Consider the following 19,428-nt stretch of genomic DNA (forward strand, 5'->3'; position numbering starts at 1 on the left):
GATTTAATTATTGCCACCACCTGTTATGTGCCACAGGTAAGTACAGTGCTTCTCAATTATTTTCTGTTACGCCCCCCAAAGGAAGACGTAAATGTTTCGCACCCCCCCCAAACTCTCTGCCGCCACTGTAAATAGTATCATTTGTCTATAAAATTACTATTATAAATACGCATCTGCCTAACATTGCGTCCTTTTTTTTCTAATAAAGAAAAAAGGTAACATAGATCAACTTATAATAAAGTATAACTTTATTAACATTGTTTTGTCTGTAACAGAGAAGACTTGAGGCGCATTAATTTTCCTTAATTAAAAAAAAAAAAAAAAATCCAAACTGTTAACACTCAAGGTACATTTTTGACCATTTGATACAGAAAAATAAAATGTAATAAAATCAGTAAATAATAACAAATTAAAATTGATTAGAAACATTCACTCATGAGGACAATATGCCAAAAAATGTGACCGAAAAAACAAAACTGAATAAAAGAAAAAAAGAGTGTCCTTGGACAGAAGGACAGTTTTTATTTTTGCTGCTCACAGTATTTACTTCCTTGTGGTTTGGAGTTATTTTGCAATGAGCATGCTAACAATGCTCACTGGTTTAATGATATAACACTGACAAAGCAGGACGATTGTTGGAAAAATTGCGGCACGTTTTCGCTGAAAAACAAGCAGCTTATCAATGAGATTGGGGTCTAATGTCTTTAAGTGGCGTCTTAATTGATTTGGCTTCTGGCTGTCCGCTATAATTATTTTTAGACACAGTAAACAGTGGTCTTTCCTCAACACCCACTGTATTAAAAGTCAAAGCTAAAAGGCAAACGGCACGAAAAAAGCGCATTCTCGGCGGCAGAGGTAGAACCGTAGGTGAGGGCGGTCGTCGTGACGATCCCAAGCCGAAAATGGCACTTCTCGGGCGGCGAAGTGAGAACCGGACAAGGCAATGGGTCGCTGCGTGAGTGAGTCCGGTCGGAAAACGGCTTTCGAAAACAGCGGCGGCGCATTGCTCCTCATATCTGTTTTCTGTTTGCTGAGTGCTCTTCTTTAATTCAAAAATACTGCGCGCACTCTGAAACTGAGAGCGCCACTGCCACACAGTGAGTGGTTGTGCAAGTACACTTTATTCCAGTACGGCAAAACAAAACAACAAAAAAAGCATGTTCCCCGAGGTCACATGCGCCCCCCCTGGCATCGCTCTGCGCCCCCCCAGGGGGGCGCGCCCCACTATTTGGAAAGTACTGGGTAAGTAACAGGTGCTGTTAATTACACAAATTAGAGAAGCATCACATCATTTTTCAAAGGGTGCCAATTCCTTTGTACAGCCTGTTTTTGGATTTTTGTGTAAAATGACGATTCATTTTTTTTTTTTTTTTTTTTTTTTTTTTTCCATGTTTCATTTTTTCAGCAAAGAATAGGGCAGTTTACAGGAAATTCCATCCAGCTTCAGTGATGATGACTGTAGTGACAACAGTGATGATGAGTGGCTGCCAGACAACAACAGAGACATTGGTGCTTAGGTGTAGGAGTCACAACTACAAGTTTCATTGGTCTTCATATTCAACCCTACTCATTGTGCCTATAATGTTGAAAGTGTTGAAATTTCCCCAAAATTAAAAAAACATGTTTATCAAAGCATAAAAGAGATCAAGAGGTTTCTATATTTACAATAGAACACAAGTTATTTCATTTTTGATAGTGAACTAACATTGTTTTCAGTTGAGTGTGCAGGTGCATGGAGTCCACTGGATTGGACATGTCTGCAACTTTATGAAATAATCATATTTTTGAAAAATAAGAAATTGAACATTATTTTTGTGTGTGAGGAAGAATAAAAACACATCAGAAAAAATCTTGACCAAGGATTTTAAAATTCATTCATCGGAGGTTTAACAACATTAACAACAACAACAAAACACAATAAAACCTTCTGAACGGACCTCAATATATGACGTTATTTGTTAACACTAGGGTTGTTCCGATCATGTTTTTTTGCTCCCGATTCAATTCCAATTATTCCCGATAATTTTTCCCGATCATATACATTTTGGCAATGCATTAAGAAAAAAATGAATAAAACTTGGACGAATATATACATTCAACATACAGTACATAAGTACTGTATTTGTTTATTATGACAATAAATCCTCAAGATGGCATTTACATTTTTAACATTCTTTCTGTGAGAGGGATCCACAGATAGAAAGAATTGTGACTTTGTGTATTGTGACGAAATATTGCCATCTAGTGTATTTGTTGAACTTTCAGTAAATGATACTGCAGCATGCCCCAATGCATGATGGGAAGTGAAACCATGATGGGAAGTAAAACCATGACTGTGCGTCATGCTACCAATGGATCTATCTTCTCTGCTTTGGGAAATAAGTGAAGGTTTTGACAAAGATCTATTACCACCTTGCTTCCCCACATTAATTCCTATGATGTTACTAATAGTAGGAAGAAAGATTGCAGGGTTTTAGACAATTGAAGAACGACTTCAAAGACTGCCAAGATTCACGCAACGCATTTTTTGCTGCCTCTTACCTCTCTATATAGGTAAAGCTGCGTCATGGCAGATTGAGCGCGACAATGAGTGAGAGGATCGTGCAGCGTATATATTACTAGTGTTAAATATTTTGACGTGACACATTTATTAATAAATTAATTGCCGCGGTTATCGGGATATATTTGATAACTCTACGTTAAGCCTAAACTAAAGACTCTGGATGAGTGTAACATATTATGCCTGTAACGTTAAATACAATTAGAAAACGATTCAATTAAAATATACAGTGGCGAGAACAAGTATTTGATACACTGCCATTGGGAATTGGCAGGGTATCAAATACTTGTTCTCCCCACTGTATATAGATTAAAAAAAGGCATGGCCGATATTTTTTTGCCGATTCCGATACTTAGAAAATGACGTGATCGGACCCATCGATCGGCATCGGGACATCTCTAGTTACCACCATTAAATACAGAGAACAACCACATTGGATGAACATTTTATCCGTGTCATTTTTTGTCATGAAGGTGAACCTGGAAGAGATGGAGAAAAAGGATCCAAGGGAATTGCAGGTTAGTATATATTTATCTAATCTTACAAATATTTCACAATTGACACAAGAAATTAATTCTTGTAATATAATAAGACGTGAAAAACAAACCAACGGAAAAAAAAAAAAAAACTCTCAAGTTGGGTTTTCAACAGCAATCTACATTTGATCCACTAAGAAACTGTTGTCATTGTGGCATTTTCTATAAAGCCTATTGTTAAACAACCTCTCTAAATTGCAGGCGGTGAAGCTTTCGTGGAAACTACTGGTCTTAGAGGTCCACCTGGGCCTCCTGGAGTTGATGGTCGTCCAGGTGCCCACACGATCAAATTCACAATAAATACATCTTTTATCTCTTACCGCAATTTTTCCCATTTCCCTGACAATATATTTTTTAGGTGCTCAAGGTATTCAAGGTCCACCAGGTGAGAAAACTATCCAAATATGAATCAGTTCACCAGTTAATAATATCAACACTTATGCTTTAAATCAATAATTATCACCCATTTTTGCAGGTATTGCTGGAATTCCAGGACAGCCTGGTGCAAAAGGTAAACGACATAAGCTGTTGCAACCAACGTCATTTCTTTTAAGTGTTTTATAATGATGGACAGTAAAAAAAAGGGTATTGGCCAGCACCTGTCAAATATATGCAAATGACCTTTGATGGATGACGTAAGCAACGCCCCTTTTGTGCACCTGCCAAAATATGGTATGGTTAGGTGTTCCTTTTGACACCTGTTAAAGAACTATGGTTATTGGATGTCTCTGAAGTCTGGTTCGCGTGTAGGTGTGAGAGGAAACCTGTGGAGCTGAGGCGCCAGTGCGTCTGGTAGTCTTTTGTTATTTGGGGTCCCCCTGCGATGTGAGGTGTTTAGGTGGAAGTGGGCTGTGTGTTCGTGGTGAGGCACAGCGTCAGCGGTCGGTGGGGGGTCCGGCATGCAGGTGTTGCGCGGAGGGTCTTTGATGAGAAGAATAGTTGAGACATGTCCAGACAGCCCCACCTATGTAGGCCCACATGATCTGCGTGGGGTGGGACCAGCGAATAGGTTAGTTTAGCCTTGCAATGCTAAACAGTTATTTTCGTTAGCCTACCTTAACAGTGCGCTGCGACGGACCTTTCCTCCCCGGCTGTGGACCAATTTCCCAGGCTTTGACGGTTTTGTTGAGCTATACGTTTTAAAAGTCTTACATGAGTGCCTTTTCTAGATTTTTCTAACTCAACAGTGTTTTTGATCTTTTCCCAAACAGCGTCACCACATCTACTCTAAAGCACAACGTCTGTCAAGTTTGCTTGAACATTTCAACGCTGCTGATACTGTTTTTTTTTTGGTACAACATCACCTAGGTTTGATTTATTTTCACAAGAGCATTTGATAGTTAGCATGCTTTATGTATACTTTTTTTTTTTGGGTACAACTTCACCCTACTTTATTTATTTATCTTACAAGAGTTTTTGATAGTTAGCATGCTCTATTTAATGAAAAGCATCCAAATAAGAGTTAAATAGCGACCTACCAACAATGTTGCAGTTTTTGGAGAGTCTTCAGAAGATGCATCTTCCTTGCGTTGCCGCGGGAGACTGATTTGACACATGTTTCAATACACATTGCGAATCTCCGCCCCCCATTTTTGAGTCGGCCTATGTCGCATTGTGGTGGGCGTGAAAAGCTGATGACATAGACCAGAAACCCTGCCTCTGTAAACATGAACGCCATGCCCCTGAAACGTGATACAATTTCCAAACCTGAATGTTTGACCGTAAAGTAGATTTAATGTTTGAATTACTGCAGACATAGCCACTCTATTAACGTATGTGAGTTTTTTCTGCCACGGTAGATCTGTTTCTAAAAAGTCAATGTGTCTGTAAGGGCTATAAGTTAAGAAATGACGAACACATTCTTAATATCAAGATGACGGAAAAACAACAGGTTGTTGTATTGCGCAGTTTCATTACAAATGTGATAGTTCAAGAGAGTCAAACTTAAGGCGGGACCCTAATCAGTAGCAAAAATAAAAAATTAAATAATGCATTGGATATTTTAAAAACACACAGCAGCTGAGCTGTATTATTAACCGTCTCTGATAATACTGCGTTACATAGAAGCTTACATTCGTGTGTAACAGAATGTAGTATATCTGATTCAGATAAATATGAAATGTTTTAAAATACTGTCTATCGTGTTCTAATTCTTCAATCAGTAAGTATAAACATCTTTGATATGAAAGATATAACGTGTAGAACATGAAAAGTACAACATGAAATAATGGATATAAAAGAATACTCCATCCGAGGTGTTACAAACTGACTCTGTTAACATTAGTATATCTGGAGGAATTTCGTAGGATTCACTACAGACTTCAAAACGCATTGTCCCCAAACTATGTATAATAAAAAATGTACGCTAATTTATGATAACGTAATAATTTCTTAGTTTGTAAGTTTTTAAAGAGTTTAGTCAGCAGTATAAGTAAGTTCAGATCAAATACCGATCCACAAACACGTGCAACTAGATAAAACATTTGAGGTGTTAATTTTAACAAGGGGACAGGGGGAAGGCAAAGGTAGGGCCAAGCAAGCAAATTAACATAGAATACTGGAAGGCTTCAGAGCCCAAGACAATTATATATTTAAAAATATCTGCAATGATACTATTGTTATTTCAAAGGATTTCATGAACATTACTTAAGTGCAGTACGCATTTGTTTTGTGCATATATTCATCCATTCCATATCCTAAGAAATGATTCCACATCTTATACAGTTGGTATACCTTCTCTTGGAAAACAAAATCGGTTTGTAAGTGCATAATATGTGCTCTTACGCAAGGCAAACGTTTTCATTTGAAAAGTGCAACAAGCAACAAATACGGTACCTCGAAAAGCATACTGTAAGTTTCTGAACAACGATGAGGGAATTTGTCAGACCATCTTTAACCTTCTGTCCTTTCCTATTCCAAAAGCTACCACTACTTTCATACACTTAACTCATACCAGAGTCAATCCAAGTTAATTAAAACATTATGTTTACTAAGTTCTATTACATTCGTGCTTAACAGAATGTAGTATATCTGATTCAAATAAATATGAAATGTTTTAAAATAGTGTATAGAGTGTTCTAATTCTTCAATCAGTAAATAGAAACATCTTTGATATGAATACAGACTTCAAAACGCATTGTCCCCAAACTATGTATAATTAAAAAATGTACGATAATTTATGATAACGTAATAATTTTGTAGTTTGTAAGTTTTTAAAGAGTTTAGTCAGCAATATGAGTAAGTTCAGATCAAATACCGATCCACAAACACGTGCGACTAGATAAAACATTTGGAGTGTTAATTTCGACAAGGGGACAGGGGGAAGGCAAAGGTAGGGCCAAGCAAGCAAATTAACATAGAATACAGGAAGGCTTCAGAGCCCAAGACAATTATATATTTAAAAATATCTGCAATGATACTATTGTTATTTCAAAGGATTTCATGAACATTACTTAAGTGCAGTACGCATTTGTTTTGTGCATATATTCATCCATTCCACATCCTAAGAAATGATTCCACATCTTATACAGTTGGTATACCTTCTCTTGGAAAACAAAATCGGTTTGTAAGTGCTTAATATGTGCTCTTACGCAAGGCAAACGTTTTCACTTGAAAAGTGCAACAAGCAACAAATACGGTACCTCGAAAAGCATACTGTAAGTTTCTGAACAACGATGAGGGAATTTGTCAGACCAACTTCAACCTTCTGTCCTTTCCTATTCTAAAAGCTAGCACTACTTCCATACACTTAGCTCATACCAGAGCCAATCCAAGTTAATTAAAACATTATGTTTACTAAGTTCTATTCAAATAAGAGTAAGGTAGTTACATACCAGCTTTGTTAATGAGCATACGAATACGCAGTTTGATGATGAGTCGTGTTTCTCACTGATAGGATTTACACAAAATAATTTGAAAATACTTTAGCCTTAAAACTATTCATTTAACACACACGGCACCATCACCCCCCACCGTTAGGACCCGCGAAACACCCCCCAACTAGTTACAACATTTGAAGGGTTAATTTAAACAAGGGGACAGGCAAGGGTATTCCGTATGCTAGTAAGGCCTCTGATTTTTACCCATTTCATAGCTTGCTGAAGACTTAAAGATTGTCATTGTTTTTCTTCTTCCTCAAAACCTCTGTTTATTTTGTTTTGATATAGAACTAACTATATGTATTTTTAATACATCCACATCATTTAGCAGTTTAAATTAGTCTTTTTAAAAACTTCAGCTGTAGTCTCAGACGCCAGGCTCTAACTTTTTTCGTAACGCAATTTATGAATTACTTTTTTTGCATAACCACAATAAGTAGGTAAACTTTACAGTTACTTGAATGATAAATACTTAAAGACATCCTGAAGTACCTTCATCAACATGGATTTTTTTTTCTTTTAAGACATCCATTAGCTAGGTTATTGAAGACACAGAAGATATACTTTTTTCCTACAAAAGCTTTTGTTTTTTAATTGGAGTAATTGCAGATGTTTTTAATATGTCATAAAAAACATGAATTACGACAATAAAACACAACCAAGTCACTTTCGCACTATGTAAAAGAATTTCAGTCCCAGTGCTTGTATTTACTTTTTTGAATGGTGTTCATTTAAAGAGAATGACCTGAAAATATGTATATTATACAGTAGCAGCTTTTCTGCGATAATGTCTAAGTCAAATTATAGCCCAAATATTGCACGCCTGACTTTAGAACATATGTGGACAAAGGAAGCATGTTTCACAATCCCATGGCCATGGAGATTTTAAACATAGGCAGTGCTCATTTTAAATGTCTTTTTTTTTTTTTTTCCCCCTACCACTTTTTTTTCTTTGCTTGCGTTTGATTGCATCTAATCCATCTTTGCCCTACAACGTACAGATCACCTACATTGGCCGACATTTCTCTACTGTCCCATGTTTTGTCAGAATATGATGCTTTGTTATATTACGTTGTGGACTTTTTGCGAGTAAGACTGCAATGCCGAGGAGATACAAATACTATAACGCTGTTGCAACACTTATTCCGTCTTCGGTAGGTTTTAAAACAAAAATACTCAAGGCGGAGACGGTGGAACCGACTCGGGCGTAGGCGTCGCAGCGCCACCAGCAGGCAATGGCCTACATCAAGAGGTTTCTTCGCGACGACAACAGTTTTGGCGACTTGTTCGACAAAGACGTTGAGATGGCGCGCTTGCAAAAGCTGCTTAAAAGTACCGTTTATCCCATTCATTTAGCTATCTACATGTTTACATTGTGAAAATCCATTCATTTAGCTATCTACACGTTTACATTGTGAAAATGTTCATGTTTTCCTGTTGTCTTTGATTCGCATTCCCACCAGGTGATACGTTCCCATGGACAATTAACCTGGCTCAGTTTAGCGTGCGCACTTTGCTGGGGCAGCAGCCCAGCTTGAGCCTCCTCAAACCAAACACATCACACAAGCCGACTAATTATTCAGAAAGAAGACACTCTTCCACGGGGTCAACATGGCGGCAGACAACAAAAGAGTGTCTTCTTTCTGAATAATTAGTCGGCTTGTGTGATGTGTTTGGTTTGAGGAGGCTCAAGCTGGGCTGCTGCCCCAGCAAAGTGCGCACGCTAAACTGAGCCAGGTTAATTGTCCATGGGAACGTATCACCTGGTGGGAATGCGAATCAAAGACAACAGGAAAACATGAACATTTTCACAATGTAAACGTGTAGATAGCTAAATGAATGGATTTTCACAATGTAAACATGTAGATAGCTAAATGAATGGGATAAACGGTACTTTTAAGCAGCTTTTGCAAGCGCGCCATCTCAACGTCTTTGTCGAACAAGTCGCCAAAACTGTTGTCGTCGCGAAGAAACCTCTTGATGTAGGCCATTGCCTGCTGGTGGCGCTGCGACGCCTACGCCCGAGTCGGTTCCACCGTCTCCGCCTTGAGTATTTTTGTTTTAAAACCTACCGAAGACGGAATAAGTGTTGCAACAGCGTTATAGTATTTGTATCTCCTCGGCATTGCAGTCTTACTCGCAAAAAGTCCACAACGTAATATAACAAAGCATCATATTCTGACAAAACATGGGACAGTAGAGAAATGTCGGCCAATGTAGGTGATCTGTACGTTGTAGGGCAAAGATGGATTAGATGCAATCAAACGCAAGCAAAGAAAAAAAAGTGGTAGGGGGAAAAAAAAAAAAAAAGACATTTAAAATGAGCACTGCCTATGTTTAAAATCTCCATGGCCATGGGATTGTGAAACATGCTTCCTTTGTCCACATATGTTCTAAAGTCAGGCGTGCAATATTTGGGCTATAATTTGACTTAGACATTATCGCAGAAAAGCTGCTACTGTATAATATACATATTTTCAGGTCATTCTCTTTAAATGAACACCATTCAAAAAAGTAAATACAAGCACTGGGACTGAAATTCTTTTACATAGTGCGAAAGTGACTTGGTTGTGTTTTATTGTCGTAATTCATGTTTTTTATGACATATTAAAAACATCTGCAATTACTCCAATTAAAAAACAAAAGCTTTTGTAGGAAAAAAGTATATCTTCTGTGTCTTCAATAACCTAGCTAATGGATGTCTTAAAAGAAAAAAAAATCCATGTTGATGAAGGTACTTCAGGATGTCTTTAAGTATTTATCATTCAAGTAACTGTAAAGTTTACCTACTTATTGTGGTTATGCAAAAAAAGTAATTCATAAATTGCGTTACGAAAAAAGTTAGAGCCTGGCGTCTGAGACTACAGCTGAAGTTTTTAAAAAGACTAATTTAAACTGCTAAATGATGTGGATGTATTAAAAATACATATAGTTAGTTCTATATCAAAACAAAATAAACAGAGGTTTTGAGGAAGAAGAAAAACAATGACAATCTTTAAGTCTTCAGCAAGCTATGAAATGGGTAAAAATCAGAGGCCTTACTAGCATACGGAATACCCTTGCCTGTCCCCTTGTTTAAATTAACCCTTCAAATGTTGTAACTAGTTGGGGGGTGTTTCGCGGGTCCTAACGGTGGGGGGTGATGGTGCCGTGTGTGTTAAATGAATAGTTTTAAGGCTAAAGTATTTTCAAATTATTTTGTGTAAATCCTATCAGTGAGAAACACGACTCATCATCAAACTGCGTATTCGTATGCTCATTAACAAAGCTGGTATGTAACTACCTTACTCTTATTTGAATAGAACTTAGTAAACATAATGTTTTAATTAACTTGGATTGGCTCTGGTATGAGCTAAGTGTATGGAAGTAGTGCTAGCTTTTAGAATAGGAAAGGACAGAAGGTTGAAGTTGGTCTGACAAATTCCCTCATCGTTGTTCAGAAACTTACAGTATGCTTTTCGAGGTACCGTATTTGTTGCTTGTTGCACTTTTCAAGTGAAAACGTTTGCCTTGCGTAAGAGCACATATTAAGCACTTACAAACCGATTTTGTTTTCCAAGAGAAGGTATACCAACTGTATAAGATGTGGAATCATTTCTTAGGATGTGGAATGGATGAATATATGCACAAAACAAATGCGTACTGCACTTAAGTAATGTTCATGAAATCCTTTGAAATAACAATAGTATCATTGCAGATATTTTTAAATATATAATTGTCTTGGGCTCTGAAGCCTTCCTGTATTCTATGTTAATTTGCTTGCTTGGCCCTACCTTTGCCTTCCCCCTGTCCCCTTGTCGAAATTAACACTCCAAATGTTTTATCTAGTCGCACGTGTTTGTGGATCGGTATTTGATCTGAACTTACTCATATTGCTGACTAAACTCTTTAAAAACTTACAAACTACAAAATTATTACGTTATCATAAATTATCGTACATTTTTTAATTATACATAGTTTGGGGACAATGCGTTTTGAAGTCTGTATTCATATCAAAGATGTTTCTATTTACTGATTGAAGAATTAGAACACTCTATACACTATTTTAAAACATTTCATATTTATTTGAATCAGATATACTACATTCTGTTAAGCACGAATGTAATAGAACTTAGTAAACATAATGTTTTAATTAACTTGGATTGACTCTGGTATGAGTTAAGTGTATGAAAGTAGTGGTAGCTTTTGGAATAGGAAAGGACAGAAGGTTAAAGATGGTCTGACAAATTCCCTCATCGTTGTTCAGAAACTTACAGTATGCTTTTCGAGGTACCGTATTTGTTGCTTGTTGCACTTTTCAAATGAAAACGTTTGCCTTGCGTAAGAGCACATATTATGCACTTACAAACCGATTTTGTTTTCCAAGAGAAGGTATACCAACTGTATAAGATGTGGAATCATTTCTTAGGATATGGAATGGATGAATATATGCACAAAACAAATGCGTACTGCACTTAAGTAATGTTCATGAAATCCTTTGAAATAACAATAGTATCATTGCAGATATTTTTAAATATATAATTGTCTTGGGCTCTGAAGCCTTCCAGTATTCTATGTTAATTTGCTTGCTTGGCCCTACCTTTGCCTTCCCCCTGTCCCCTTGTTAAAATTAACACCTCAAATGTTTTATCTAGTTGCACGTGTTTGTGGATCGGTATTTGATCTGAACTTACTTATACTGCTGACTAAACTCTTTAAAAACTTACAAACTAAGAAATTATTACGTTATCATAAATTAGCGTACATTTTTTATTATACATAGTTTGGGGACAATGCGTTTTGAAGTCTGTAGTGAATCCTACGAAATTCCTCCAGATATACTAATGTTAACAGAGTCAGTTTGTAACACCTCGGATGGAGTATTCTTTTATATTCATTATTTCATGTTGTACTTTTCATGTTCTACACGTTATATCTTTCATATCAAAGATGTTTATACTTACTGATTGAAGAATTAGAACACGATAGACAGTATTTTAAAACATTTCATATTTATCTGAATCAGATATACTACATTCTGTTACACACGAATGTAAGCTTCTATGTAACGCAGTATTATCAGAGACGGTTAATAATACAGCTCAGCTGCTGTGTGTTTTTAAAATATCCAATGCATTATTTAATTTTTTATTTTTGCTACTGATTAGGGTCCCGCCTTAAGTTTGACTCTCTTGAACTATCACATTTGTAATGAAACTGCGCAATACAACAACCTGTTGTTTTTCCGTCATCTTGATATTAAGAATGTGTTCGTCATTTCTTAACTTATAGCCCTTACAGACACATTGACTTTTTAGAAACAGATCTACCGTGGCAGAAAAAACTCACATACGTTAATAGAGTGGCTATGTCTGCAGTTATTCAAACATTAAATCTACTTTACGGTCAAACATTCAGGTTTGGAAATTGTATCACGTTTCAGGGGCATGGCGTTCATGTTTACAGAGGCAGGGTTTCTGGTCTATGTCATCAGCTTTTCACGCCCACCACAATGCGACATAGGCCGACTCAAAAATGGGGGGCGGAGATTCGCAATGTGTATTGAAACATGTGTCAAATCAGTCTCCCGCGGCAACGCAAGAAAGATGCATCTTCTGAAGACTCTCCAAAAACTGCAACATTGTTGGTAGGTCGCTATTTAACTCTTATTTGGATGCTTTTCATTAAATAGAGCATGCTAACTATCAAAAACTCTTGTAAGATAAATAAATAAAGTAGGGTGAAGTTGTACCCAAAAAAAAAAAGTATACATAAAGCATGCTAACTATCAAATGCTCTTGTGAAAATAAATCAAACCTAGGTGATGTTGTACCAAAAAAAAAACAGTATCAGCAGCGTTGAAATGTTCAAGCAAACTTGACAGACGTTGTGCTTTAGAGTAGATGTGGTGACGCTGTTTGGGAAAAGATCAAAAACACTGTTGAGTTAGAAAAATCTAGAAAAGGCACTCATGTAAGACTTTTAAAACGTATAGCTCAACAAAACCGTCAAAGCCTGGGAAATTGGTCCACAGCCGGGGAGGAAAGGTCCGTCGCAGCGCACTGTTAAGGTAGGCTAACGAAAATAACTGTTTAGCATTGCAAGGCTAAACTAACCTATTCGCTGGTCCCACCCCACGCAGATCACGTGGGCCTACATAGGTGGGGCTGTCTGGACATGTCTCAACTATTCTTCTCATCAAAGACCCTCCGCGCAACACCTGCATGCCGGACCCCCCACTGACCGCTGACGCTGTGCCTCACCACGAACACACAGCCCACTTCCACCTAAACACCTCACATCGCAGGGGGACCCCAAATAACAAAAGACTACCAGACGCACTGGCGCCTCAGCTCCACAGGTTTCCTCTCACACCTACACGCGAACCAGACTTCAGAGACACCCAATAACCATAGTTCTTTAACAGGTGTCAAAAGGAACACCTAACCATACCATATTTTGGCAGGTGCACAAAAGGGGCGTTGCTTACGTCATCCATCAAAGGTCATTTGCATAAATTTGACAGGTGCTGGCCAATACCCTTTTTTTTGACAGTGGTACATCTACTTACGGAATTAATTGGTTCTGGAATAGGCATGTGTCAGTATAAGATTTTGATGGTATGATAACCTGAAGCAAAAATAGCACGGTTTCACGGTATCATGCTATTGCAATGATAGCTCTAAAATGTGTTATTTTGAGATGGATGGGTTAAAAAAAAAAAAAAAAATTCCATTGAACAGGATTTTTTTTCCCACAACATATTTGCAAATTGGAACATCAACATGAATATAATGTTAAACAAATAAATAAAATTTTAAAAAGTAAATAAATAACTGAAATATTTTTAATAAAATTTAAATAAATAGAAGTTATAGACTAAACCAACTCAATTTGCTCATCATTAGAACAAGAACAAAAAAAAGAACTGGATTGAAGCAATATAGGATCAAATTCTACTACATACCTGTCAACCTGAGGCCGTTGGTAATCTTAGAAATAGTGACGTATGCCCTTACAAATTGGTGACTAATCTTACAACGTTTTATATTAATGTGCAATATGAAACAAAAATAAAACTCAATTTTTAAAATAATATGAATTTATTGGCAATATTGTCACATATAACCTGGTGCAATCCAAGAACAATCAATATTTTCCACTACATCATGATTACTAAAATTTAACAGTGACTTTTGTTATAATTGTATGTAGCACTTTTGGCAACATCTATCATGTCTTTTGATGGCTGCACTTCAGCTCGCAATTCAAATTGACTTGAAGGTAGTTCATTAGTGTGTCCAATTATAAATTTAAAAGGTCAATTGATAAAATTAACTTACCGATGCAATCTTTGAGTCAGGGAACATTTCTTTTGCTAATTCTGAGAAGTGATCAGCAATAGTTGCAGGCAAATTGTGTTTGGCAACAAATTGGCAGAATAAAAATCTCCACTTTCGTCACAGCATAGCTTTTCATTCTGCTGACTGCATCTTTATGACCGGTATTGTTAATCTTACTTTAAAAAAGTAATTACAGTTACAAATTACTTCACCCAAAAAGTATTTGAGTTAGTAACTCAGTTACCTGAATGTAAGAGTAATTAGTTACTTGGCAAAGTAACTGGTATTACCTTTCATGTTTTTTTTTTTTTTCATTCAAAAAAAAAAACAACAACAAAAAACATAGTAACCTTTGCTATGTTTGGAAGTCATTTAATGTTGTGAATCAACCGTTAAAGTTGTTAAAATTGCTCCCGTTTTTGCATTAGTTCCCTTCTGTCTACTTTAGATAGATTCACGTCAAGATTTTTCCGATTTAGGGGTATTTTAGATAAAAAGTTACTAGGTTCGCTAGGAAGGTTCACGACAACAGAGTCTTTCTGAGAAGTCTACTGCTTTAAGATGACGGCTGTTTACTAACGCCTCCGAGTCTGTCATTTCGCATCTAGTTCTATATGCATGTGACATTAGTGTAGCATCAAGTGGGTGTAAATTGTAGGCTGTCAGCTACAGTCAGGAAATATTGGAGCCACCTAGCCTAGCATTGCGTTTGCAACAGCGTCACAACACTCCTTCCTCCTTTCCACTCCCACTCTTCTCTCTCCATGTCTGTGACTTTTCTCGCATCATTCAACCAACGTGGTAGCGCATAGTAACGCGCATTGTCTCTTGCCGAAACAGTGACAAAATCTGAATGGGAAAAAAAAACGTAATACACGAAAAACGTACAGATTTTGTGTTATGAACGGCAAGCCGTTGATGTGGATCCCAAACACAGACCAGAAGATCAGGTAGCGTGAATGCTTGTATTTAATAAGAACAACAAAGGGAGCACGCTGGAAAACACGAGTGTAACAAATTACAACTAAGAGAGCATGCTGGAAAACGCGAGTAACAAATTACAACTAAGAGAGCACGCAAGAAAGGCGCGAATATAACAGAGTACAAAATCCTAACTACAAAGACCAAAAGAGCACAAACGTAAAAATGATCAAACCAGACCACGACCGTAGAATGTCGGGAAGCACAAAGAACGACGATGAGAACACAGCGGTAAGCAAGGCAGGTAGCAAGCAATAGTCCGACACTAGCAGATGGTGACAGGCTTCCTTAAATATTGAGCTTTCAAGCACTTAATCAAGCACAGGTGTGTTGTGTTACCCCACCAGTCTGGCTCAATCAGGAGCTGAATAAAGAAAAAAGAGCTGAGAACACACAAACATGACATTTTGAATGTACAGCATACACATTTAAAAATCAGTGCTCACTTGTACAAATTACGCCGAAACCGTACAACTTGACAGGTAATTTTGGTTGAATATTAATGGGGAGTAAGAGCAAGAGACAGATTTGTGTCATTATTTACACATTATACACACACACACCCACACACCCCCTCTCAACTCAGAAAGCCACCAGAGAAAAAAAACAACACAGGCTGTATTATGAATATGTTATTTTGAACAGATGTTTACAATGGCGGAAGACTTAACAAAAGTAGGCTAATGGTAGAGAGGAAACTACTTGACATGTTAACAAGCCACGTTATCTGCCTCGTTAACAAGCTTTCCGTTGTGGTAATTGTTTTACCATGACTAGACACACTGAACCAGCTGGATTAAACTCTCATAGCTGGTGGGAAACGTTCAACACAGCGTTTACACGCCTTAATTTTTGTGTAAGGTGACGGATGATGGTCATGTACTGTAAATGTGAAATCATGTTGGAGGTCCTGCTGTCTTTCCTCCTGTAAGCCTCAGGCATCTGTTTCTTTTCGGTAGCCGAAGTATTCCCATACTAGTGACTTTGTCTTTTTTGAGGGGGGAAAATTTTTAAGTGTAGTGTCACTGACAGACACAGGACAGAACAATAACCGGAGGGGGAGGAGTGAGCGCTGCCGCTCCAAGCCACGGATTTCTTGCTGCATTTTTGGGGCATAGAAAATAGCTAATACCGTACCACAGTATGATGGAACATTTTAGTGGTTTTGAAACCGTGACGCTTTCATATCAAGGTAAACCTTGAAACCAGTAACTAGCACATGCCTCTTCTGAAAGTAGTTTCGCAACTTTGAAAATTCTGTAAGTCGATACGTGTTTTCCATGGAAATGCCCTAATTCGTTCCAAGCTCCCTAAAAGACATAAATCAAACATAAATCTTTCATTATGCATAAAAATGCATCAAAACATGTAACTAATGCATGTTACAATTCGATTATTGCACAATAAGCATAAAATCAGTGTGGTGCATATTGTAAAAAACCAAGAATAAAGAATAAAAGTCTATGCACTCATGTAAAGCTGTCGGAACACAAGGTGCGAACGAAGAGGACGCTGGGATACACACATATCAAGGGCGTACGTTTGGTCTCAACATTGGTAGGGACGATATGGCATAACCTGCATGTACACTTTTTGCTGGGGACAGGACATTCTTAGTGACCAATGCAAAATAAATCTGTATTGACTTATACTAATTTTTATGTGTATTGGTTCAGCCTACACCGTTCAATTCAAACCTTTGTTTTGAAAAATTACGAAAGAAACATTTTAAAAACTTCCAGTAAAAATGTCCAGATTTTATGAGCAAATTTAAATTGCATTATTTGAACATAAATTATATTAACATACACAATAAATACAAGCTTGTTAATCATCTCTTAACTATCCAGGAATGCAAAAAAAGTAAACATTTGTCTGAAGACCACATTGTCTAAATTAAGAAATTAAATATAACAGAAAAAAATTATTTTCAGGGAATAACAAAAAATAAAAAATGGAGCTGTTCTTCAGGTAAAAAACTACTACTTTTGTCCACAAGCACAGCCAAACTCAACAAAAAAAATGAAAGCTCAAGTGGGCTGCTTTAGGATGACATAAATAAAATAAAAAGTAAAACTAGGAAGAAGGGGTAAAACTCGGTTCACTACATTTCTCATAGTTTAACGTTAACAGTAGAAATCCCATCCAGGAAGACACTTCTCTCTAAGCAGCTACCTACTCGAGTTCTGCAGGTTAGCACGTTCACACAGTTTAATGTCATGGTAACTCTGATGCAGGTCGGACTTTCAGTAGCAAAATTAGTGGTGTGTTCCCCTCTTCCACAACATTGACGTCTTTTTACATTTCTTACAGTGGCTGGTGCTGACTGGGGAAAAAAACATCTAATATTCCTAATATCTAATGTCTGTGTGTGTGTTCATCAGCCAATCAAATGTGCGTTTAGGAGGAAAAATTTACCAGCATATTTAGTAAGTGAAAGGAGGTACATGTAAGTGTGAACATAATGAAAATAATTCACCTAACGATGGTAGAGTCAATTACACCAATTAAAACATGGAAAGACAATCTAAATGACCCATATAATTGAAGCCATTATATAATGCAAATAAAGTTGCTTAAAAGTTGGTGGGGACAATTTGAGCACCCTGAAAAGTTGGTAATGTTGTGTCCCTACCGTCCCTATGCAAACCTACGTTCTTGACACATATACAGACAGTAAATGTCCCTCTTAGCCTATTGGATGCCAGAAATGCTAGGCAATCGCTAATGGCAGAGCAGCTATAAGTGTGTTACATTCAGTGAACTATGGGAGCTGCGAGTATCAGCCATACTGTAGTTTTGTGTTTCGTATCCTGAATTTTTTTTCATAACAAGAGGCGATATTTTCCCGTTGAAGTGTGTCTTAACCTGAAAATTCTGTATGTAGTGATGTACGTAGGTAGAGGTACCACTGTACTGTAAATGTGAACGTTTTGGAGAATTTTCTTCAGAAATGCAACCCATTAGCTTTTGGGTGGAAAAATGAGAACACTCTGTATTACAGGTGAAATGGGTCCAGCTGGTCAAGTCATTCCTCCAGGTAAGACATTATTAAACTGATTACATTGAAAATGAACTGCAACAAATAAATAAATACATAAATTCACCTAAGAAAGTATTTACTGTAAATAATTTTCACATCTTAATTTGTTTCTAGTTGGCTCCCAAACGGTAGCCCTCCCTGGACCACCAGGACCATCTGGACCTCCTGGTCCACCTGGAGTTCCTGGTTTATCTGGTTGGTGGTTTTAAATAATGACAGATAAATGGGAAATTGTGTAATTAGACTATGCTGTCGTCACTCTTACACCACTATGTTTTAATTTTTAAGGACCACCAGGAGGCCGAGGAGAGAAAGGTGAGAGAGGAGAAACTGTCAGTGCAACGTGAGCTGGCAGTAATTACTTGAACTTTTCCTTGGTTATCCAAAAATGAATATCCTAAATTATTAAAATCTTGCATTCTTATAATAAAGCTATAGTTTTATAGTTAAGCTTTGTGGTTCTTTTCAAACAGGTCAGTCTTCATCAGCTAGATTTACTGGCCCACCTGGACCTCCAGGGCCTCCAGGTCCTCAAGGACCTCCTGGTAGGTTTAGAGTTTACTGGTAGTTGAATGCCCCAAAAGTCACACAGTTAGGAGTTCAAACAAAAATTTTCACAGTTCATTCATCTATCCAATTTTCTCTGGAGTCTGTCCATACCGATTTCAGGCGAGATTGGTGGTACAGACTGAATAGGTCACCAGTCAAACGCAGTGTAACTCACATACACACTTGTGTACAATTCTTTCAAGATTTCCAAATAGCCCTACAGGCATGTTTTTGAGATATGAAAGGGAGGCAGTGTATCAGAAAACATGTGTGAAGGTCCGAGGTGCAATTAAAACACCAAACCTCAAAACTGCTTGTAAAAATAGTACATCCATCCATTATCTGCAGTGGTGAATGAAGTACTTACTTGTTTTATTAAGTAAAGGTACAGATACAGGTGCAAAAAAAAACCTCAAGTAAAAGTACAAGTTTCTAAGAAACAATTTAGTCAAGTAAAAGTAGAAAAGTACTTGCTTTAAAATTTACCTTACACGTAAAAGTATTCCCTCTTAATGCAAAAATGTAATATACGTACAAAGTGATCCCTCACTACTTCGCG

At 37.3% G+C, this 19,428-nt stretch overlaps 1 protein-coding gene across 1 annotated transcript in view; it reads left to right on the forward strand.

Annotated features, from left to right (window-relative positions):
• The window catches only part of LOC130921090 (collagen alpha-1(XVII) chain-like), a 77,352-nt gene that overhangs the window by 37,383 nt on the left and 20,541 nt on the right, over nt 1-19,428 (forward strand). The window contains exons 25-32 of the mRNA XM_057844732.1: nt 3,034-3,078; nt 3,298-3,369; nt 3,455-3,481; nt 3,572-3,607; nt 18,282-18,317; nt 18,435-18,515; nt 18,609-18,635; nt 18,794-18,865. Of these exons, the coding sequence (XP_057700715.1) occupies nt 3,034-3,078; nt 3,298-3,369; nt 3,455-3,481; nt 3,572-3,607; nt 18,282-18,317; nt 18,435-18,515; nt 18,609-18,635; nt 18,794-18,865 (396 nt within the window). The remainder of the gene's footprint in view (nt 1-3,033; nt 3,079-3,297; nt 3,370-3,454; nt 3,482-3,571; nt 3,608-18,281; nt 18,318-18,434; nt 18,516-18,608; nt 18,636-18,793; nt 18,866-19,428) is intronic.

Source organism: Corythoichthys intestinalis, chromosome 8 (genome assembly GCF_030265065.1).
Source record: "Corythoichthys intestinalis isolate RoL2023-P3 chromosome 8, ASM3026506v1, whole genome shotgun sequence".
Classification (NCBI taxonomy): domain Eukaryota; kingdom Metazoa; phylum Chordata; class Actinopteri; order Syngnathiformes; family Syngnathidae; genus Corythoichthys; species Corythoichthys intestinalis.